General features: G+C 52.5%; 3 protein-coding genes across 15 annotated transcripts; 2 read left to right on the plus strand and 1 right to left on the minus strand.

Annotated features, from left to right (window-relative positions):
• The first annotated feature begins 3,257 nt into the window (after nt 1–3,257).
• Nucleotides 3,258–9,361, plus strand: WDR45 (WD repeat domain 45). Of its 7 annotated transcripts, none has more exons than XM_039843708.1 (11): nt 3,258–3,648; nt 5,591–5,662; nt 5,800–5,874; nt 5,956–6,060; nt 6,884–7,064; nt 7,188–7,282; nt 7,798–7,877; nt 7,991–8,199; nt 8,322–8,381; nt 8,464–8,609; nt 8,858–9,361. In XM_039843708.1, exons 2-11 carry the CDS (start codon nt 5,608–5,610, stop codon nt 8,965–8,967), a joined length of 1,116 nt encoding a protein of 371 aa, XP_039699642.1. In that variant the 5' UTR covers nt 3,258–3,648; nt 5,591–5,607; the 3' UTR covers nt 8,968–9,361. The 7 variants fall into 7 exon arrangements, with proteins under 7 accessions (XP_039699642.1, XP_039699640.1, XP_039699639.1 ...); XM_039843706.1 differs by having other exon boundaries at nt 3,259–3,582; nt 8,280–8,381; XM_039843705.1 differs by having other exon boundaries at nt 3,260–3,648; nt 8,280–8,381.
• A 376-nt stretch (nt 9,362–9,737) lies between these two features.
• Nucleotides 9,738–12,985, plus strand: PRAF2 (PRA1 domain family member 2). The gene is made up of 3 exons (XM_039843712.1): nt 9,738–10,021; nt 11,214–11,431; nt 11,859–12,985. The coding sequence occupies exons 1-3, from the start codon at nt 9,843–9,845 to the stop codon at nt 11,996–11,998; spliced, it is 537 nt and encodes a 178-aa protein (XP_039699646.1). The 5' UTR covers nt 9,738–9,842; the 3' UTR covers nt 11,999–12,985.
• A 102-nt stretch (nt 12,986–13,087) lies between these two features.
• CCDC120 (coiled-coil domain containing 120) lies at nt 13,088–23,150 on the minus strand. 7 transcript variants are annotated; one of them, XM_039843698.1, is made up of 11 exons: nt 23,074–23,150; nt 22,343–22,379; nt 19,723–19,820; nt 19,452–19,542; nt 19,180–19,313; nt 18,375–18,515; nt 17,729–18,005; nt 17,307–17,369; nt 16,894–17,068; nt 16,663–16,761; nt 13,088–15,615 (listed from the first exon to the last, which is right to left on the minus strand). In XM_039843698.1, the coding sequence occupies exons 4-11, from the start codon at nt 19,498–19,500 to the stop codon at nt 14,691–14,693; spliced, it is 1,863 nt and encodes a 620-aa protein (XP_039699632.1). In that variant the 5' UTR covers nt 19,501–19,542; nt 19,723–19,820; nt 22,343–22,379; nt 23,074–23,150; the 3' UTR covers nt 13,088–14,690. The 7 variants fall into 7 exon arrangements, with proteins under 7 accessions (XP_039699632.1, XP_039699634.1, XP_039699629.1 ...); XM_039843700.1 differs by lacking the exon at nt 22,343–22,379 and having other exon boundaries at nt 19,488–19,542; XM_039843695.1 differs by lacking the exon at nt 22,343–22,379.

Raw genomic sequence — 23,150 nt, forward strand, 5'->3', positions numbered from 1 at the left:
AACATAACATTCTAACAACAAGCTTTCTGCTTCTGTACTCCCCGCTTGCACACCTGACCAGTGGGTTGACAGGTAGTGAATAGGAGAGAAATAGACCTTTGTTTAAGATAGAATGAAGAATGGGATTTAGGGCTTAAAAACCTTGTATCTTGGCATTTCGGGGCTGCTCCTTTGTACAGGACAGCCGCCGGCTAATAAACAGCCTTTGAGAGCATACTTGGTTTGGTCTATTCTATACAGGCCACAACACTGTCTTCTATTAAGCCAAATAGTAAAAAGATTTGCAGAAATGTAAAAACAATGCTACTCTTCTAAACTTTTGTTTTGGAAGATAGTTCTTTTCCATTGAAAAATGTTATCTGTGTTAACATGTGACCCTCCTTCCCCAGAAATGACAATTCTCTAGGAATGGAGCTTTTGGGGGAGCTCTAAGCCCATTTTTCTCCATCCTGCTAGGCCGCTGGTTTTCACTGGTAAATGGAGCTGGGAGAGAGGGATAGGAAAAAGGCACATTAAAATTCCACAAATCTTGCTCTTATTGAGATTCAGCCATTTTTCTTGAATAAATGTCCCTTGGATTATTACAAGCATTTGACTAATTTTCAGAGTTTTCAAAAAGTTGATTTGGACCCCCTTTTTTTTTTGCCAGTGTTCTCATTGTTTTTATGGAGAAATGGATTTTTGGAGTTCCCTACTCTGCTATTCTGAAAGTACTCTCCATTCACATCCCAGTTGAGCCTCCAAAAAAAATGTTCTCTCCTCTTTCACTACTTTAAAGATGTTGCCCTACTATCTTCTTGTTTGCATTGTTTCCAATGACAAATCTGATGTTGTTCTCTTTTTCTTCTTTATGTAACATATCTTTTTTCTCTGGCTTCTTTTAAGATTTTATCCGTATCATTGGTTTGGAGCAATTTTATTACAATGTGCCTTTATGTAGTATTTTTCATGTTTCCTGTGCTGGAGTTCATTGAACTTCTTGGATCTATGGGTTTATATTTTTCATTAATTTCAGAAAGTTTTATTTCTTCAAATATGTTTTCTGTCCCCCTCCTCTCATTTGGGGATTATATTTCCCTGCATATGAGGCCACTTGAAATTATCCCACAGCTCATAATCGTATTTTTTTAGTATGCTTACAGAGTTGTGCAACTATCACCACTATCAATTTTAGAACATTTTCATCACCCCCAAAAAGAAACCCCATACCTCTTATCAGTCATTTCTCTTTTCTCTCCAATCACCTCACCCCACCCCCCAGCCCTAGGCGATCACTAATCTACTTTCTGTCTCTATGGACTTGCCTATTCTGGACATCTCTTATAAATGGAATAATACAATATGCAGGTCATCCTTTGTGACTGGCTTCTTGCACTTAGCATACTATTTTCAATGTTCTTCCATGTTGTAGTATGTACTTCCTAATTCTTGTTATGCCTGGTCACCTTTGTTTGGATAACAGACATTGTAAATATTACCTTTTTAGGTGCTGGGTTTTCTTTTTCTTCTTCTTCTTCTTCTTCTTCTTCTTCTTCTTATTATTATTATTATTATTATTATTATTACTATTATTATTATTATTATTCCTATAAACCTTCCTGACCTTTATACTGAGATACTTGGAAACAGTTTTATATTTCAGTGTCTTCCTTTTATGATTTAAGTGGGTCTGGAGCAGTACTAAGTCTAGGGCTAATTATTCCATTGCCATAGCATGGAAACTCTCCAAGGGGTATGCTGGGGCAACTGTAGGTCTCATCTCGTTTCTCATTTCTCAGGGGTCACTGTCCTTCATTGCGTGATGTCTATGTCTTGAAAACCATTGTTTCATGTATTTTGTCTGGGTTTTCTTTTTTGGGGGGGAGAGGGAGTTGTTTCATGTGAGAGTGCAAATTTGGTCCCCATTACTCCATCTTGACTGACAGTGCATAACAGAGGTTGTATTTAAGACACCTTCTGACAGTGAGACCAAGAGAATTTGCCAATGACAACGGACAAGAATCAAGAATGATATATCTGCTCTTCAGTCTGAGTAACAGACTGACTGTCGTGGTGCCATTGGTTGAAATGAGAGAGACAGGAGGGTGTTTGAGCCAGGGAAATTCGAGACATCTATTTGGATGGGTTAAGCTTGAGATGCCTTATGAGACATCCACATGAACATGTCAAACAGGCCATAGCATATATGAGACTGGTGTTATATATCAGAAGAGGTCTAGGATAGAAGCCTAAATTAGTGAGTCTTCCAAATATTTGCAATAATTAAGGCTATGAGACAAGATGAAGTCACCTAGGGATACAATATTGTCTATAAAAGTAAGGGAGCCAGAATCATATCCAAGGATACTCCAATATTTGGAAATTGGATAAAGGTGGAGGATTAGCTAGAGATAAAGGAGAAAACCAAGAGGGTGAAAACAATAAACTGCGGATGTGCTGGGCTGTCACGGGAGAGGGTAGAGAAGTGACTGTTGCTTTGGCAAACTATTGGTGATCTGGTTAAGAGCAGTCTCAGAGACATGGGAGTGACAGAAGCCAAACTGAATTAAGCTAAATATAATCTGGTACATGAGAAAGTAGAGCCTGAAGCAAGCCAAAAGATTGGCTTTGCTTAGGAGCATAGCAATGGAGTCACAGCGTGGATGTTTACAACACAGTACACGAAACAACCTAGATAGATGGCCATCAGTAAGGGAACAGCTGAACAATGCTACATTTATTCCACTGAATACTGTGAAGCAGTTAAAAAGGATGAATTTAACAGATGTCCACTATATATTAATTTTTTAAACAATACTTGGGAAAAAAGTAAAGGATGGGTGGATTATACCAATGTCAATATCCTGAATGTAATACTTTACTAGTTTTACATCTTACCTTTGGAGGAAATCGTTAAAGTACATGGGATTTCTCTGTATTAGTTTTCAAAACTACATGTGAATACACAATTATCTCAAAACTTAAATGTCGAAAAACTATTTCCAGTATGTACATAATGGGCGTCTTTTTTTTTCCCCCTAAACATTTATACTTCCAGCAATCAAAACACCATGTTCGTTTTGTAAATAAAACGAAGAGCCGGGCGGGAGAATACCACCCCTGGTTTCCCCAGGCCAAGGGTGGATAGTCTCAGATTTCAAGGTTTCTAGGTCCGCCCCCTCCAGGAGAGTTCTCAGTCGCCTCTCTAGGAGTTTGGGAAGACTATGTATTGTTACTAGGGCGCGGCCACTCTAGCCACCTCAGAGGTCCAAGTCTCGTTAGCCCAGAAGGTTAACGCCTTTAGTTCTCCAAGCAAGACCGAGGTGGGAAATCCTTGGCCCTTTTCTGCTCGGCGAGGGGAGGGTTCCCTCACCCACTCCTTGGTTCCCTCAGACACTCATGGACTTGCGAAGCCTCCTCCGCTCCCCGCACCCTCCTAGGATGATGCCGCTTTCACTCGCGGTGCTCCAAAGACCTAAAACCTAAACAAAGAGGGCTGTGGCCTCCTCATCTGACCAGGATGAGTCATTTCCGGTGACAAATTTCCTCCCCCGGAAGTGAGACCTGATGTAAACACCGGAGCTGGGTGTCAAGGCCCAGGAGGTCAGAAAGCCGGGCCGCGGGCGGCACCGAGACCTGGGCCTGGGATTGGGGAGGCGCGGCAGTCAGGTCAGTATTGGTGGCGGGGAGCTGGGGCTTGACCCCAGAATTGGTTAGGGTTCGGCGACAGGCTGGGGGGGCCTTAGAGCAGGGGTCTTGTGGATGGGGAACGTGGTGGACAGGGATCTGAGTGAGTGCTGGTGTTAGCTGCGTGCTGTCTGGACATGAGAAATGCCAGAGGGGGTGCTTGGTGTGAGGCATCCCCGGGGCAGGGGTTCTGGGTGGTATGGTCTCTTTCTGAATGACAGTTCAAAAAAAAGGATCCGGGGAAGGTGGGCTGTCTGTTAGAATGGATAGTTTTGGGGAGCGATGCGGGTCCCAGTGAAGTGTGGCGTGTACAGAGGAGAGGCAACAGAGACCTGGGCCTGGAGGATAGGAGGCATACCCGGGCAAAGGTCTTGGAGAGATTGGGGTTTGAAGGGAGTGGCTGGGGGCCCCAGGACAGAAATCTAAGGGGGTCCTGGGGAAGCAAGAGTCTGGTGGGCTCAGAGAGCTGGCCCAGGTAGGGCCTTTGGGAGGTGTGTCCCCATAAAGTAAGGGTCTGCCCTATGGGGGCAGGTAAGTGTCCCCGGGGGCCCTCTGAGGGGGGATATTAGAGGTCTGGAGGAGGAATTTGTCAACATAAGAAACGTCCATCCTGTTGAGAATTTTTATAAGAGTTTATTTGAGCCAAAACTCATGACAGTTACTGGAAAGCAAGATTTCAAATGCTTTGGAAAAGAGCAGTTTGCAGTTTCTTTTATGCATTTGAGTTTAAAGGGAGAATGTAAGGAAGATTACATGAAGCTGGGAGAAAGCAAGGTGGGGAACGGTTTACAGGATAATTAAGATTATGTGCCTCACACTTTAGAAGGAGAGATCTGAAAGAGAGCATTGCAAAGGTGTGTTAACCAAGATGCACAAAAACAATGGACAGGGCTTGCTTAAGGCACTGATAAGCTTTTGACTAAAGAAGTTACATGCCTGTGATGTGACTACCCGCCATGACCTGCCCAGTTAGGAATTTATGACAGGTCACTCTGTGAAGTTACTTTCTGTAGAACCCCTTTTTCATCCACAAATCTTAGGTGGACAGGATTCCTGGGGGGTAGGTCCAAGCCAGCCCATGTTGGAGTCAGTCACAGCAGAGCACATGGAAGGGGATGTCCCAGGGCTGGGGGATTTGGAGTGATAGGCAATTCCAAAGTAGGGTGTTTAGGGTATAAGGTGATCTGGGGAAACATCCATCCCTGATTGGGCAGAAGTTAGCATGCCATAAGATGAGATCATCCCGAGGTAGGTATGGGACCTTGAAGGGGTTTGGGGAAGCCTGTGAGGAGGAATGGTGTGAGCTTTCTGGGGTGGTGGAATAGAATAGGTTGGGGGAAGGGGTGGTCAGAGAGCATGAGGAGGGGAGTTCCTGACGGTAGCCAGTCTCAGGGCCAGGTCAGGGAGGTGCAGGAAGAGGTGGGTGTCATAGCCCTCTTTCCACATTTGTTAACAGGTGGAATTGGGTGCTAGCTCCAGGTGTGAAGATGAGAAGTGGGTAGGAGGTGGTTCCAGCCATATTGGGCATTAGGGCCAAGATTGCCTAGGGGTGGAGAGGAGATATCACTGGGGCATCTCCTACCTTATTACTTCCAGACAAACAGTGATGGCTTGGGAGTAAGGAGGAGGTCGGGAGTCCAGGTCAGGGTAGGCTTGGAGCTGGTATTAGCCAAATGTGACAAGATAGGGAGGTTCCTGGCCATGCTCTTTGAACTTAGAGTTGAACTTAGAGTCTTAGGGGTCTTGAACTTAGAGTGGAGTCACCAAGACTCTTTTCCCCTGTTTTTGTCTTCTTTGCAGTCCTGCTGGGGTTAGTAGGTAGCAGAGTGGGAGGAGAAAGAAGGAGTCAGTTAGGGACAGGAGTTCTAGGACTCAGAGGGCAGACCCCAGGACTCTGTCCAACCCAATACCCATTTGTGTCTAGGGAAGCAATCCTGGATCATGACTCAGCAGCCACTTCGAGGAGTGACCAGCCTGTGTTTCAACCAAGACCAAAGTGAGAAAGACTTGTGCCTGGTCCTTTGTGAGAGGGAGGGAGGGAAGGAGAGAGAATGGCCAGAAGTGGGTGTTAAGCATCCCTTGCTTCCCACCTGGGCATCCTTTGAGGCATTCTGGATTCCTCTCATCCCTCAGGCTGCTTTTGCTGTGCCATGGAAACAGGTGTGCGCATCTACAATGTGGAGCCATTGATGGAGAAAGGGCATCTGGGTGAGCTATCAGTGGGGGAGGGGCAAAGGGATGGGCTGGACATTGGCTCCCACCCCTTACTAACACCCTGTCCTTGTCCAGACCATGAGCAGGTAGGCAGCATGGGCCTGGTGGAAATGCTGCACCGCTCCAACCTCCTGGCCCTGGTGGGTGGTGGTAGCAGCCCCAAGTTCTCAGAGATTTCAGGTAAGTGCCCTCATCCCATCCTGCCCTTGGCCCAGATTCCCTGGAATCCTGGCCTCCCCCAGGCACCTGAAGGCACTGACAGATGAAGATGTCAGAGCACTTTAGAGTCATATAGTGAGGCCTACGGCTTGGAAATCATGGTTCTTATGGATTGAGAAGCTTAATGTTTTGTCTTCATTTAACAAACATTAATTGAATGTCTCCTGTATGTCATGTCTTAACCTATAGAGCACATGCTGTGAGCCTGGTACTGTTCTAAGCACTTTATATGTAGTAACTTATTTAATTCTCACAGTAACTGTGTGGTGGGAAGTATCATTATCCCCATTTTTACAGATGAAGAAACTGAGGCCCAGGGAGGTTAAATAACTTATCTAAGGTCACACATCCAATAGGTTTTAACATCTTAGAGCTATCTCCCCAGTGCTCACTTGCCTTGAGCCTCAAGTGCCATCTTGTTTTGAGGGTTTTTGTTGATCCCATCAGGACATAGCAAGAGACTCATCCTAGGCAAGTCACAGAGCCTAGGATTTCTCACAGAAATCTCCTGGGAGTAGGGACTGGGACCCCAGAGGCAGAAATAGTTGCCGATGAGAATTTATAGGCTTGGCTGCAAGTCCCTGCTTGCTTGCTAATGGGCTGTGAGGTCCTTGGCCAGATACTCAATCCCTTCAAGCCTCAGTTTTCTCACCTGTAAATGGGTATAACAGTTCTAGAACCTGTTCTCTCAGGAATCACATCCACAAGTGCTCGTGCTGTGTGAGGCTCACATTGGGTATTAGCGAATGGTTAAACAATTGAATTGAGGTCCCATGGGGAGTAGGGGTGGGTCTTGTGTCACCAGGGCTGCCCCTCACCCTAAACCTTGGCCCGGACAATGCACCCACCTGCCCAGCAGTGCTGATCTGGGACGATGCCCGGGAGGGCAAGGACTCCAAGGACAAGCTGGTGCTGGAGTTCACCTTCACCAAACCAGTGCTGGCTGTGCGCATGCGCCATGACAAGTAAGCCTGAGGAGGACTGGGGATGGGGAAGGTAAGAGGTTCCAAAAGCAAGCGAGAGGGTTAGTCCCACCTAAGCATCCTGCCCTCCCCTCATGGCCGTCCCATGTTGTGTAATGCCCACAGAATCATAATTGTGCTGAGGAACCGCATCTACGTGTACTCCTTCCCCGACAATCCCCGAAAGCTGTTTGAGTTCGACACCCGGGACAACCCAAAGGGTGAGAGGATCCAGATATGCAGGTGTAAGGGAAGGAGGCAGTGGATGGGATGGAGAGGAAGAAATGAGAAAATGGAAGGGGCACTCAGAGAGAAATAGGGAAAGAGGGGCAGGGAGGGATTCTTTCCACAGAGATACCCAGATGTCCTGAAATGCTCACATTCCCAGTCTATCCATCTTTCTATCCCTTAGCCAGTTCTCTCTCCTCACCCTTAGCCCTGCCCCACCCCTGAGTGCCCCAGATAACAGAGCAAAAGCACCTAGTAAGTACATAGGTCAGTTTGTCAGAGATCCCTGGGCCTCCTGAGGCTGTCACAGCTGCATGGCAGGGAAGGGGATCTGCCTCGCTGTTGGAGAGCACAGCTGTGGGCTGCCCCCTGATGGTTCTGTAGGTAATGAGTACCATGGAATGGTAAAGTCCAGCCTTTAGCCAGCTCTGTCCATTCTGAGACTGCCTGGCCCCTACTTCCCCTTCAACAGCACCCTTCCTCCCACCCCCCAATCCTCATATCCTAGGGCTCTGTGACCTCTGCCCCAGCCTGGAGAAACAACTGCTAGTGTTCCCAGGACACAAGTGTGGGAGTCTGCAACTTGTGGTGAGCTATCCAGTTGGCAGGGGTGGATAGGTGGGTGGGCTGGCTCTCCCTGTGGATTCTGGGACCCTGCCCTCCATACTTCCCCAAGCCTAAACTGTTCCTTCCCACTATAGGACCTGGCAAGCACAAAGCCTGGCACTTCATCTGCTCCGTTTACCATCAATGCACATCAGAGCGACGTGGCCTGTGTGTCCCTAAACCAGCCAGGCACTGTAGTGGCCTCGGCTTCCCAGAAGGGCACCCTCATTCGCCTTTTTGATACACAGTCCAAAGAGAAACTAGTGGAACTGCGCCGAGGCACTGACCCCGCCACCCTCTACTGGTGAGCACTGAGTAGGGTATGCATGGTGGGCCGGTGACCCCATGCCACATAACGTGGGCATCTGCCGGTCTGTCTTACAGTATCAACTTCAGCCATGACTCTTCCTTCCTGTGCGCTTCCAGTGATAAGGGCACGGTCCATATCTTTGCTCTCAAGGATACCCGCCTCAACCGCCGCTCCGCGTGAGTACCCCTGCCCCACCCTGCTATGTCCTCATCCCCCTGCCCGTGTACCACACCTGGGCCTAGCCAGTACTGCTTGCAGGCTGGCTCGTGTGGGCAAGGTGGGGCCTATGATTGGACAGTATGTGGACTCTCAGTGGAGCCTGGCAAGCTTTACCGTGCCTGCCGAGTCAGCCTGCATCTGCGCCTTCGGTCGCAACACTTCCAAGAGCGTCAACTCTGTCATTGGTGAGTGAGACTATCCCTTGACTGGTGGTAGTGCATAGGCAAAGACCAGCAAGTTGGACTTGAAAGAATTTTTGGGAATGAGAAACCTGAGAAAGCTAGAATGGGTGGCTCAACTGCATCGTCGGTGAGGGGGATGGGTATGTGGGCAAAGGCCTGAAAGGGGGACCATAGGCCATAGGACACCAGAGAGGATTGGAGTGTGCGACTTTGGCAGCCTCTAACCTTTTACTGATCTTTTCCCCCTTCAGCCATCTGTGTAGATGGGACCTTCCATAAATATGTCTTCACTCCTGATGGAAACTGCAACAGAGAGGCTTTCGATGTGTATCTTGACATCTGTGATGATGATGACTTTTAAGGACCCTGTGGGTTGTGCTAAGGAACCGCAGTGACAGAGTGCAAAGCATTTGTTGGGGTGGGAGTGCTGGAAGCCCCAGCTAGCAAGCAGTAATGGGGCTGGCGCCCACTTTCCTTCCACAGAGCAATGCCTAAACAGCTCATTTCCCTCAAGCACTTCTCCTAAGCACTTCTTGATTTTGTGTCTTTGAGGACTGTGTGTCCACAGGGCCAGGCCAGGGACCCAGGGAGGCAGCAGATGCCCTGGGGCTTCCAACCTGGAAAAAACTACTAGGGACCCAGAGGGACTGCCCTAATCCAACTTGTGGGGATAAAAAACAAACAAAAAAAAAACAACTTCCCAGAAAGAGCCAATCTCTGATGTGATGAATATGAATAAAAAGCCCTTATTAATATTTATGGCTGGACCTCGGGGGTGGGGCCTGGAGGAGATGAGGCTGAAAAGGTCCTGCAGCAGTTTCCAGGAAAGCTGTGACCCTCTAGGACCAAGACTGGAGAAGGTGGGATCCTACTCCGGTCCTTCTAATAGTTCCTGCCTTCATCTCTGCCACGTTTGAATGTCTGACTACTGTGTGCTTGCGCTGCCAGCGCTGCTCGAAACAGTTTCCTTGGCGCCCCCACCCGGTGGGTGGATGGGAACGTCTCGCCCGCGACCGTGGCTTGGTTTCCTGGCAGCCCCCGCTACCTTAAAGTTCAGGCGTCTTTGCTTTTCCGGTCATGTGCGTTGCTGCGCCTGCGCAGTCCACCTAGGCGGGCAGCATAGCAGCCGCCCCGCCCAGATTCCATTTCCCAGTGTCCGCCCGGGTGGCGCGGGGTGTAACGGTTGTTGTAGTCCGGCTGCTCTTTCTGGCTGGTCCACCTACATCGATTCGCAGGATGTCGGAGGTGCGGCTGCCACCGCTACGCGCCCTGGATGACTTCATTCTGGGGTCGGCACGTCTGGCGGCCCCGGATCCATGCAATCCGCAGCGATGGTGCCACCGCGTCATCAACAACCTCCTCTACTATCAAACGAACTACCTTGTCGGCTTCGGCTTCGGTCTCGCTCTGGCCGGGTGAGGGAGGGAGGGAGACGGCAGTTGGCCTGAGACGCCTTTAGGGCATGGAGGGTGGGCCCGCGGGATTCTGAGAACCGGGATGTGTAACTTGAGGGGGCTGCAAGACCTGGAAGGGTGAATTCAATAGAGATGGAAAGCTTACGGAGAATGGGAGGGAGAACTTGAGGGGAGTGGAACCTAGTTATAAGAAGGGCCTGGGGCGGGATAGAGTCTGGCTGAGGTGGGCACGAGGTGGGTAGAGGGACTGGAGGGAAGACCTGGGAAGGATGGAGAAAGTGTGGGCTGGGAGGTGGACCTGAAGATAAGGAGGGCCTGAAAGTGGGACGTGAGTGTATCTGGGAGTAGCGGGGCGATGTGAGTGATGGGGCCAGATTAAGGCGGCTCTGGAGGCCTTAGGACAGCGACAGGGACATACGCCTCAGTGGTCAAGTTGAAGAGTGTGGAGCGTGGACTTGTGGAGGATCTGGTCTTGGAGGGGAGCCTGGCTATGATTGGAACGCAGCAGGAGCAGGTACCTGTTGGGGAACTTGAGCCAAGAGGGAGAACCCAGGGATGAAAGGCCTGAGACTAGAGAGGAAGGGAGAACCTGGAGGAGGGACTTGAGTGGGGTTGGAAGTTAAGAGTGTGACCTAAAGCCTGGAAGTGGTTCTAACAATGATGGAGGGAGGAATCTATAGTGAAATGGAAACCTGGAGGGGCTAATTTGAAGGGGAGGAAGCCTGGAAGGGAGTCCTGTAAGGATCCTGGACCTGGAGAGAGGGAAATGTTTGATTAAAGAAGGCCTGGAAAAAGAATCTGCAAGGGTTGGGCTCAAAGGGTGGTTTTGGGGGCAGGATGGGGCGGGGTGCTGGAAAGGGGCCCCTGCGGGGGTAGAGGTCAGAAGGAAAGAGCAGGGAAGGAGCCTAGCGGGATGGGAGGGTCTGAAGCTTACTTAGGAAGATGAAACTGTGGGATTGAAAAGAAACAAGGGTCCACAGGGTGAGTCCAGGGCTCCTGGAAGTCGGAAGCCCTGGAGGATGGACCTGTTGGGGGCAGGGCTGGTGGGAGTATTTTCCGGGGCGGGAGGGTCCCGAGAAAGGGGACAAAGCTCTTGGGGCCTGGGATCGGGTGCACGGTGGTCTGGAAGGCTCGGAGGCCAGACGACCCTCCCCCCTACTGGTCGATTAGCTCAATTCTATTGTCCCCGCAGGTACGCGCGCCCGCTGCACACCCTCTTAAGCGCGCTGGTAGTGGCGCTAGCCCTCGGGGTGCTAGTATGGGCGGCTGAGACTCGCGCAGCCGTGCGTCGCTGCCGCCGCAATCATCCCGCCGCCTGTCTGGCCGCAGTGCTTGCCGTCGGTCTCCTGGTTCTCTGGGCGACGGGGGGCGCTTGCACTTTCCTGCTCAGCATCGCGGGGCCCGTGCTTTGTGAGTCTCCAGTACCCTAATAGCCAGAAACACGCCTGACGCATGCGCGTGGCGCCAGGCCGGCCCTGCCCTGGTTCCGGGTTGGAGAGGGCTGGGAGGCCCGGCGGACATGGCCACACCCCTTTACAAACCGCCTTCCCTGGGTTCGCTCCTCTCTTTTGGGAATACCTCCTTAATACCTCCTTTCCGGACTTCACTCTTGGTGTTAAGTGTCTTCTGCCGGCCACGTTCCCGTTGCCGTGCACGCTCCCTGGCCACGCCCCTCTTGCAAAGCACGTTACTCAGTCACACAATCAGGATCAGAGTTGTCCTGGCCACTGACCACTCCATTGACCTGCTTGTGCCCCAGTTCTCCTCTGTGGGCCCCCACTGGCTAAAGGTTTATGTCCTGTCCCACTGACTCCATTCCTCTTGGTATTGCCCATAGTGATCCTGGTGCATGCCTCGCTGCGTCTGCGCAACCTCAAGAACAAGATCGAGAACAAGATTGAGAGCATTGGTCTCAAGCGGACGCCGATGGGGCTGCTACTGGAGGCTCTGGGACAAGAGCAGGAAGCTGGATCCTAGGGGCCTGGAATCTGTACCCAAGACCTGGAGAATGCTACCCCCACCCTGGCGAGTACCCAAGATTCAGAACCCTTTCCCAGCCCTTAAAATAGGAGCCCCTTGCCCAGTTTCAAAAGCCGAGCATCTGTGATGCTCTCCTCAGATCCATTACCTAGGGAACCAGAGTCTTACCTAGCCCTGAACTTGGGACCCAGATCCACTCACATCCAGCACAAAACGGCCTTGGAGAACCGAGCATTCATGGTCAACATCAAACTCTGGACTGAGACACTCCCTCATCCCCAATCCGGAACTTACTGGTCTCAGCTCCAACGCTGGGGTGTGGAACCAAGGCATTCTCAAATCTTGAACCCTAGACCAAGGCTTTTCTAGATCCCACCCCAGCTTTGAACCCAGATCGAGGCATTGCCAAATCTTGATTCCAGGACCCAAGTGTTCCCAGCCCCAGTTTGGGTGGAAGTCAGATATCCTGACCCTGTTGAACCCTTGGTACCAGGTGACTCCAATGCTCCCAGTCCCACTTGCCTCCTTCCACTTCTGTTTAGAGATTCCGCTCCTTCCCCAAAAGGTTCTTCAGTTGGTGAGAGCACAGGGTGGGGTGGGTGGGGATAGCCCCAATGTGGAATGAGGCATATATATCAGTGTTGCTGCAACAATAAATGTTGTTGCATTGTTCAAGCCAATTGGGCCTCCTGGATAAAGTCTGCATTTCAATGGCCAGAGTGGCCTGCTTTTCAGTTCTGCTAGACTTTCTGACTGGGTCTCTGTCAAATATGTGGGCCAAAGGGGTGAGATCTCGGTTCCTTCCTGGAACCTATTACCTCCAGAGTGGCACTAACACACAAGGTAGTTAAGGGCATGCAGTGTTCCCATCATCATTTGCATTATTAAGGGCTCTTGTTCAGGGCTGGCTATAAGTCTTAGTGCACACAGGGAAAGAAGTTGCCTCACGTCACAAAGCAAATAAAACTAAAGTGGATGACATTATTTCAGGCTGTTTCTGTAGTGTTACTAGGTGTTATAAAAACATGTGGTCTTAACTACAGGTGTGGGCCCCAAGGCAAGGCAGAGAGAGGAGCAACACATGGATTCAGTTTACACATTTATTCTAGAAATCCTCTTCCAGTGTGGATAGTGTCTTGGGCCCAGATCCACTGGTACAAAAAGAAAAGTTTAACACCAGGGAAAGGGGGTGGGGGAACCCCCAGCTCCAGAAAGTCACAGAGAGATATAGGAAACACAGCTTGTGCAGATTTGTTTAAAAAGTGGTGGATGGAAAGAAAGCCAAGGAAGATGTGAGGCAGCCTGTGGCCAGATGTCACCTGAGGATTTTATTGGCATCTACCAAGTGCCAGGTTCCATCATGGCAGCATCCCAGGACACAATACACCTGATGGCTCTGCCCTTTGGCCTTCCAGACTGGGGATAGTTAGGGCAGAGGCTGCGGCCAAAGGCCAGGCCGTCTCACCCTGGGGGCAGAGGCAGTGGGCACAGACAGGCAGACAGGGACTGGGGCTCCTTCGGGTACCCCTGGGGTGGGAAAATGAACCCAAGCCTCCCACCCAGACTTCAGTCCTTCCGAATGTGGGTTCTCTGCCCACTTCTCTAAGAACTGACCTGGTGGGAAGTGGCAGAGAGTTCTGTTCACACCAGAGTCCCTGGCTGCCCCAAACAGAGCCCTGTGACTCTATGGTCCATTTTGTGGAGGGGGTTCCTGAATGGAACAGGCTGGGCATGGGGACAGGAATGAACTCAACCAGACGAAATCACAGTTTCCCTTTTATAAAACGTCTAGTGTTGGGGGAAGACAGTGAAAACCTAAATCACAACTGTAAACAGAAATGGAGGAAGGGGCTTAGAGTCCCTGTTACACATCGTCCCTCTTTTAAGCTGGCCGAGGGCCCCCAGTTCCTAGCACAGTATGAGAGGAAAAGCAGGGCATCAGACACCTTCATGAGTCCACAGGGAGCTGGGGGCCTTGGAAGATCAGGCTGGCAGCCCCAGGACCTAGAGGAGCAACCACACCCCAGGACTCAGTGAGGTCAGCTGAATGCTCCCCAGACTGGAGTCATGCCCAGGCCAACAAGGGTATATCAGAAGGGGTCACACCAGTGTCCCTGGGGTCTGAGGGTCAGAACTGGAGGACTGCTCCCCCTCTAGCGTCAGGTCACTTAAACGAGCGCTCAGCTCCGGGGAGTACAGGAAGTCCGCGTAGTATCTTTAGAAGGGGCAGCAGGAATCCAGAGGACAGGATGGGAAGACAGAGAAGAGAAGAAAAGACAAACAAGACACAGAAAGAGAGGAAAAGAGGCTCGTTAAAGAGGTGGAGGCAGGCACAGGAGACAGCACCTTGAGGCTTGCAAGCATGGAGTATGGTGAAAAGAGGAAGAAAACGGCAAGGACACATGACGCCCCTTCCTCCCAGCACCCCGGTTCCAAGGCTCATTTTCAGCTGACATGCACTGGTTGTTAAAATATTAAAATTCCTCCATAGCTTAGTAAAGAACTGCTGCTACCAGGGCCCAAGAAACCCCTCCACCGAGACCCGATGGACTAATGTAGGTCGGGAAGGGCCCAGTGACCCTGTACCAAGGCTGCAGCTACAACTCTCATGGTCCAAGCCATCAGCTCTCATGACTAGCTGCCCCCTGGCCTGGAGACCCTTGCCATCTGCCTCAGGGACCCCTACCCATCAGTAAAAGCACCCCCCATACCTGCCAGAGACAGGGGGCGCCGTGAAACTCCTCGAGTGCGGGAGGGGCGCCTGGCTGGGGGCCCCATACAGCGCCTGGCCCACCTCATAGCAGCGGGCATGGAGGAAGGGCGGGTGTTGTGAGACCATGTGGGGGAGCACAGGCCGGCGCTGGGGCCCCGCAGCCAGTCCCGAGTTCCGGATGTACCAGTCCCGAAGCCCCTCCAGGGCAAGATTCTTATGGCCGCTGCGCTCAATACGGGTGGGTGGGGGAATCCACAGCAGAGGGTTTGGATGCACCTCTGGACCCTCAGCAGCCTCCAAGGGGAGGCCACAGGGCTTGGTGCGGGTGGCACGGGTGTGGGAGTCCTTGCTACGGAGGAGGGGGCTGCTGCCGTCAGCTGCATACACAGATGGTGGGCCTGGAACCATGGCAAGGAGCCCATCCCGGCGGGAGAGGGGTCCTGGGACCTCAGCTGCAGGCAGCAGCTCCCCCCAGCCTGACCCACCGATACCTCGGGGCAGGCCTCGGTCCAGGGAATAGTCCAAGAGGAAGTCCCCACACATAGGTGGGAGCCTGGGAGCCCCACGGGAGGCAGGGGCAGCTGAGCTTGGCCGGGCAGCCCGGGGAGGGTCTGGGGGGCCAGCTGTTCGGGAGGAGAAGGCAGGGGTTGGTTGGGGGCGCTCATACAGCACCTCACTGCTCTTGCAGACTGGGGGACCAGTGGCAGGGGGAGCCAGAGGTGCAGGTGGGGAGCCAGCTCCCCCGCCAGCTGCCCGGTCCACTAGTAGGGCCTCAGAGCTGTTGCTGCGGCGGGTGCGAGCTGCGAAGAGGGAGGCACGGTCAGAAGCCGGGTCCACCCGGGGGAAGCCCATCTGGGAGTCCTGGCTGCCGGACCACTGGCGAGAATATAGGCCTTCAGGTCTGAGGGAGTGGAGGTGGGGGTGATGAGAGGAAGGTCAGAAATATCAGGCAGATGGGCTGAGTGCCCTAGGTCTCTACGAAGTCTCCCTCTGAGCCTTCATTTCCCCATCTCCAAATGAACCCAGGATTAGAAATTGTGTGCATAAAGGTGTTAGATAGAGGCATGCAAAGGGCAATAGAGATTCTGTCCCAGACTGGGGGGCAGAGGGATTGAAAATGTATGAAGGCCCTGGGGCTATTAGCTCCGAGGGAGTTGTCAGTGTGTGTAGGGCTGGAAAGGAAATACTGGCAAGAGAGGGCCTGCTAAAGGGCTCTTCCAAATACATCTGACCTGGCACTTCTCATGACTCCCTACTTCCTCCATGATGAGGTCCTAATCCTTAGGCCTTTCCTGAACTCTCTGTCCCGCTATGTGTATTAACCGCCAAAAACTATCATCCAAACGGCCACCATCAGAAGATGCAAGCACCAAAAGGATGGGGACTTTGTTTTATTCACAGCCTGAGAAAAGCAGGCACTTAGTATTTAAGAAACAATAGAGTACAGTGGTTAAAAGCACAGACTCTAGAATCAAACTTACCTGGATTCACATACCAGGTCTTCGATTTACTAACAAATCACTTAACCTCTCTGTGTCTCAGTTTCCTCATCTATAAAATGGGAATGCCAACAGCACCTACCTCACAGGGATCTTGTGATGATTAAATGAGTTGATACCATGTAAAGCATTGATTCCTAGCAGTCAATAGGCACTCAATACATGTTATCCAGAACTTATGCCCACAGAGTCTCTCAAAGGCAGATATTATGCCTATTTCACCAATGAGAAGACCAAAATTCATAGAAGGGAAATGACTTGTCCAAATTGCACAGAAAAGCTCATACTCAAACTGAGGCTTCTGTCCCAAATCCTCAACCACTTCTTCTCCATCAAAACAACTATTCACCTTTCAAAGCCAAGCCTTTCATGTCCCATACCCACTGGTAATGCTCTCCCAGTTAGGTTCCCTTCTCTGGTCCTCAAACCCACCCCCTGAATCCTCTTACTTGCAGAGCTGGGGGCCAGCGCCCCGGGTGAGAACAGGAGTGGCAGGCACACTTCGCCCCTCAAAACTGGAGGCACTCCTGGGCAGTGAGCGTGTGGGACTAGACAGAGACAGGAAGGTCCAGGTGGCATCCACATTAGAGACTGTCCCCACCAACAGGCCCTCCTGCCAGCCCAGGCTTAGGATCCCATCCCTGGTGCATGGGGAAGGGAGGCAAGAGGCTCACCCTCACCTGGTAGGGCTGGCCACAGAGTTGCGCCGGCTCTTCAGGTCCCCATAAAGATCTGACGGGGGTGGTTTCCATGGAGTTCGTCGCTCAGGGCTGCCCCCAGATACTGCCCGCAGCTGGTCCCAGGCCTTGGGTGGTGAGGGGCGCTCAGTCAGAGGGAAGCAGCCACGGGGTTCCTCTGGGTGGAAGAGAGAAAGTGGGGGAGATTTCAATGAGAGGAGCCTGATGAGTTTTGAGCAAAGCAAAGGGGAGGGGCTCAGGAAGCAGAAAGGGACAGAGGGCTGAGCAGGGCTAAGCAGGCTGAAAGTGAAGAAGAGGGGGACCCCACCGGAGGATAGGGCATGGTTAAGGGAGAGCTGAAGAGGGAGGGGCTGAGAATCAAAAGATAGGTGGGTTTGGGGTACAGGGGTCCTCACCATTATCATGGCTGGCCCCAGACTCTGAGAGGGAGCTGCTCTCTGAGTGCAGAACTACGTCCTCTACAGGCGAGAAGGGGGAGACCCCGGCCCATCAATGCCAGACCTGGGGCCACCCCTTACACTGCTGGCCAGTCTCCTTCCCATGCTTTGCCCTCCCCAAGAATCCACCTTTACCTAAATTCCAGACCACCAGAGGTTTGGCTCCTCACTTTCCTGGCAACTATGGGTCAGTTCCCAATGGCCCCACTCTTGCCCAGAGCCAGTTTATCACCATTCCTCTTACTGGTTGGGTCCCTTAAACTTTAAGTTCTACCTGCTGCCCGCTTTTCACTGGCTGTTCCCCCACCCACCCCTACCTTGTCCCTTAGCCAATGCCTACTCCTCTGCTTTCACTGGTGGAGTGATGGGTCCTGGCTCACCTTGGCTAAGCTGAGCGAGGCGTGTGCCCAGGCAGATACCCTGGGTGGTGATAACTGCCCCTGTGGACAGTGGGAGCACTGGGAGGCCTAGGCGAGCCCGGAAATCCCCAAGCTGCTCCTCCAGCTCGTGCAGCCTCCGCAGTGCATCTGCCTGGACCTGGCGCCGGCGTCGGCGCTGCTCCACACTCAACTCAGGGGCCAAGGCCAGGCGGCGGGCAGCTGCCGCAATCTGCTGTTGCACTGACACCTCCCGTTCCAAGGCCTCAAGAGCGAGCTCCTGTGGGGTCCACCCAAGGGTGAGACAGAACCAAATGTTAGAAATGGCCAAGTACAGGAACCAGGGAGTAGCAGAGCCTATCAATACTGGAGGCCTGGAAGGTTCTTCCTGGGGGTAGAGCTTATTCCCTCTAGGGGCAGGGCCTGTCTTGATGAGGGACTGGGCCTATTCGCCTTCTAGAGGGTGAGAGGCTTATATGGACAGTTGGGGACCAGCATCTTCCCTCAGACCAGGAACCCACCTTCCTTAGACTCGGTTCCTTCTGACCTTGGCCTCTCTTTCCTGTGGACAAAACCCTGTCTCTGCCCAGGCTCCCCCTCCTCTCTATCTGTCCCACTCCCGACTTGCTCTCCTTGCCCATCTGCTTACCTCAGCAGGGCACAAGGAATGATGTGTTGGGTTGGAGGGTGGTGGAGGATAGGCTCGAGCTGCAGGGGGCCGCCGGCGAACCAACTGGGGCCGTTCGCCAGGCTCTAGTGGGCACTCAGGGGGCAACTGGCCAGTCAGCTCCCCTGGGGGGCAGCTGGGGGCAGAGACTACCATGGTTAGTTGGGGGACATGGGACAAAGCAGAAATGACGCCAGAAGCTACAGAAGTCCTACTAGGAGCCCAGTCCTGCTTGGCACCCCATGCCTGTTATTTCTCTTCCCCTTCCCAATTCTCCACCAGGCAGGTATGCAGCTTGGACTCTCAGACCCTCGATGACCCAAATCCTGGGGAAGTGGGGAGGACTGCTTTGGAATCTAGAATTTCTGAGTTTTTATGAAGGCAACACAGTCTATATACTACATATTATAGACTACTCCTTCAGGGCCTGGGGCTATATGCTCTGAACTGCATTATTTCTGGCAAACTGTAGACATTCACATCAAGAGGGGCAAACTGATACTATAAATCACCCCACGTCAATTCTGGTCAGGTTTAACTGCCAAATTTTGGAGATAACAATTGTTTTGTGAGGTTTTTTGGACTTCAAATTTTTGACAGGGGGATGTGGGCCCAGACTGCCACATTTTATTGATTCTAAGACATCTAAGCTGAGTTCTGAGGAGCTAGTAGGTGTCAGGGAATTTGCAGCTCAGACAAGTGGCTCAGCATTTGCCACTCCAGTCTGCCAACCTAGGGGCCCAGGCTCCTCACCCCCGGCCCAACACTTTTAGGGCCAGGCCCTCACCGCCTCCTGGAGACACACTTTGCGTAGCTCCTGAAGTTTCAGGCTCAGGGCCTCCTGCAGAGCCCGCTGCCGGTCAAGCAGCCCCCTCAGACGCTCTGACTTCACCTGGGGGGCGGCTTCTCCGAACAGGGCAGCTGGACACAGAGGAAGCAAAGATCAATGGGGCAGCTATGGCATCCTGTGGGGCCAGGGACCAACCCTTCCCAAGTGCGTAGGCACGTGGTGACTCAGAGCAGGGGAGGAGGCAGCAGGAGTGGGAACCAGCCACCGACCTGAGGCATTGAAGGTGGGAGAGCTGATCAGCTGACCTTTGACTTCCATCCTGGTGCTGTTGAGAGGCTGCAGCTGATGGCGGGACAAGGCCTGGCAGTGATGCATGGGAGCCATTAAGGAAGCATATGTCTGGTCCCCCAACTCCCGCCGCACACAGCTTCCCTCATACCTTCCCACACCCCGGCTGGGAAGGAGTACCCTGACCCTACCGCCTGCTTGAACACAATCTCAGAATCTGTGTCAATGTCTAGCCCCACTTGACCCTGATACCTTGGTTCCCTTCCCATTGAGTGGGAACACAGCAAGTAGGGTGCTGGTTGGACTTACGATGCCTCCTCAGAGGCCCATGAGCCAGTCAGGAATCTCACCTGGGGAGAGAAAATTAATGGCACAGATTCAACCAACTATAACAATGAGCATTTATTAAGTACCTGGGTGCCTGGAATAGTTACCCTCTATTCTTAATCTTCACAAACACACTGTGACAGCGGTTCTGTGATTAACATTACTCCCAGTTTAGAGATGAGGAGAATAAGGCACAGAGAAGTGAAATAACTTGCCCACAGCTAAGGATAGAGCCCAGGCCCACCCTTCTGGTCTAACACTCTCCCTCACTAGAGCTGCTCCAACCTCACCAATTCCTCATAAGCTCAATGCCCATAGGGCCTCAGTGCCTTTGCCCAGGCTGCTGCCCAGAGTGCTCTTTTCACTTCTCACCATTCCAGCTCCTGGTTCTCACTTACATGCTGGAGCCTCAACGTCACTGCTAGAGGTGGGCTACCACATTACTTCTCCTCACAACTGCTGTCCAATGAGAGACTATGCCTCCCTCGTATATTCATGAGGACAGGAAACATGTCTGTCCTGTTTTCATCAGTATCTCTGGCACTCAGAACACTTCTGCATGCACAACAAGTGCTCAGTGAATGTCTGCTAGGTGAATGAAAGAATGACAAGGCAGCCGACCCAGAGATCAAGCTCCAATTTGTGGGTCGTTACTTGTCTCAACTCTATCATGTAGCCCTGGTGTGACAGGTAGTGTCCACTTGGCTCCAGGACCCCTCTAGCCCCTCTGCCCACCCCAGCCTATCCTGCACCCAGCATAGGGAAGTAATCCTGCTGGGACTATGAACAGTAAAGTCCACAACTGCAGATAACAAGCTGATTGCCTCCTGCCTCTTTCTCTGCCCCTGAGCTGGCCATGGAGCTTGCCTTGGCTGATTGCCAGCCCTGCCCTCATCCCCTCCTCTGGAATTTGCTCCCTCCCTCCCACATCCTGCTCAGTTCCCAGCTGGGCAGCCAGGTAACATCACCTCCCACCACCTGGCCTGACCTCAGTGACAGGCAGCTGGGAGGGCCTCATGAGGCCACAGAGGTCCCATCCCCACCTACCTGGAATTCCCCAACTTGTCACGACATGGTAGCCAGGTATGGAGAAGACCTAGGCAACTGAGGAGGCGTGGGTTCAAACCCCTTCCGCATCCATACATTGGGGGATGTGGCCACGCTGCTAATATGGTGCTACCAGTTCCTCAGCAGTTCTCCTACCACTCAATAGGAAATGTACCCCTTCAGTGATTCTCTGTTCTCAACATTAGAGACGGAGATAAGTCCCTAAAGCCCTTTTGCACACCCAGGCAGCGGCATGTGCTTTGCAGAGGCGCACACACACCCATCCTCAGAGGTCTGACAATGCCCAGCACAGTGGAGCTTCCTTGAGGTCCTACCTCGGCCTCCTCTGCCCCTTGGCTTCTGGGGGTTCTTCTTCCCCAGCCCATAGTTGCGGTTGAGGAATTGTCCCAGGGTTCCCCTAAATCTTCCTCCACCCCAACAGGAAACTCTACTCTTCCTCGGTGGACCTGTTCACCAGGATTGGCCCTGCATCTGACACTGGGCTGCCTCTAGCCTTCTTTCCCTGGGAGCTCACAGCATCTTGGAAGTCGACATAGGGTCCGGAAAGGAACCCTGAATCCACCCTGTCAACCTGACCTCAGGGACATAACTAGAGCCTGAGTCATGGGGTCAATGGGCAGGCTAGACACAGGGTTCACGCCCCACACCCCCACACCTGGCTCCCAAACCTCTGCCTCTGCAATCCTGCTCTCAGCACACTTGCCTTGGAGCCCAGGACTGCCCCATGCCCACCCAGTGATGAGAAGGGGGTCCCAGCAGCCCCCTCCCCAACACCCTCTCACACCAGCCCCTGGGGCTTCCCACTGGTGACTCTATCCTGTCCCAGGATGGGCTGCAGCATGAGAGCTGCAGAGGGCACCCCCACACCCAGAGGCAGGCCCAGCAGGTTTTTCAGGTCTGCCCTTCTGACACCACAGCTGAGAAAGAAATTCCTGGCTGTAATGACTGTTTACAACCAAGATACCTCATCTGGGTGGTACCCCAGCACATTCAGTGGGACCCTCATTTCTATATCCTGCTACTGTGGGAGCAAATACAAACTCCCAGTGTCTGGACTGTCCACACTGCCCTAAGGGCCCCCTGCCCCACTCTAGGTGAACAGATAGGGGGGCAAGCAGGCAGGTGCCAGGAAGTAGTTTCTCAATCAGCCAGTCTGGGCTTTCCTGAGGGGCTGGGCCCCAGGTTAAGGGAGGGTAGAGGCTACTCCCACAAGGGAAAAGGGGGGAAGAGGAAGTGGGGGGACTAGAGAAGGGGGACTCTGGCTTCTCTCCTCCCTGATCTCTTCCCTTCCTCCATTTCCAGCAAGGGATCGGCTTCATGCCAGGAAAGGAAATTGGACATTTTGGGCTTCACCCATCTACTCAGGCCCTCTTTCCTTGCTGTCTTCTTGCACAGCCCTGGCTCTTATCTGCATGGAATGTTAGTACACCCCATACCGTCCTCCCCTGCCCCTGGGCCCATGTTCCCAGGTGCTCACCAATACCAGATGGGTACTGTGGGGTGGTCTCAGGTACCTGAAAAAAATAGTTGTCTTGACCAGGCCTGACTTCGGCTGGTAGTGGAAGGCTGGTAGTGCAGTGAGCAGTGAGCAATGAACACAGTAGCAGAAGCCAAGGCCGCCTCCCACTAGGCAATGGCCCAGCCTACCTGGCCAGGGACTGGGCTGGCCCATATCTTTTAACTCTTGCCTGCCTGCCACTAAGGTTCAGGTCACCCTTAGGGGCAGTCTTGGGCCAGGTCCCCTCAGGGTGTCCAGCATGGCCAAGAGCCTGGACCTCTCCTCTCACCCCATACATCCAACAGAGAACTGGAGAAGGAGGGCTAAGGGTGGTAGAAGTGGCGGCTGCCTCTGGTGCTGCCCAAGGTCCCAGATCAGACCCTGCTCACCTCAGGGTATTACCTGGGAGCTCTGGGATGGAGGTCTGGACAGGTGCTAAGCACGGGGGAGGCCTTGGGGTGTATGTCTCTTGGCAGTTCACGTCACATTCCTGAAGCCCTAACCTTTTCCTCCCAGGGCAAGGCAGGAGTGGGAGAAGGTCTTTAGGCAATACCCACCCTCACTGGGGTAATAGTTTCCCAAGAAGAGGTCAGCTTTTCTAAGGAGAGACCAGGTCCCAAGATCCTACAACCTTCTGCAGCTCCAAGAGAAATCATCCCAACAAACCCACAAAACACACACGTGGTTTAACCCCTCTGGTCCCTACAAACCTGTGTGGATGGCGCTGACCCAGCTCCTCATATCCAGCTTGTAGATGTGGAAGCTGGGGCACGGAGAGGTGAAGAGG

This window comes from Pteropus medius, unplaced genomic scaffold, assembly GCF_902729225.1.
Source record: "Pteropus medius unplaced genomic scaffold, Ma_sr-lr_union100, whole genome shotgun sequence".
NCBI classification, from domain to species: domain Eukaryota; kingdom Metazoa; phylum Chordata; class Mammalia; order Chiroptera; family Pteropodidae; genus Pteropus; species Pteropus medius.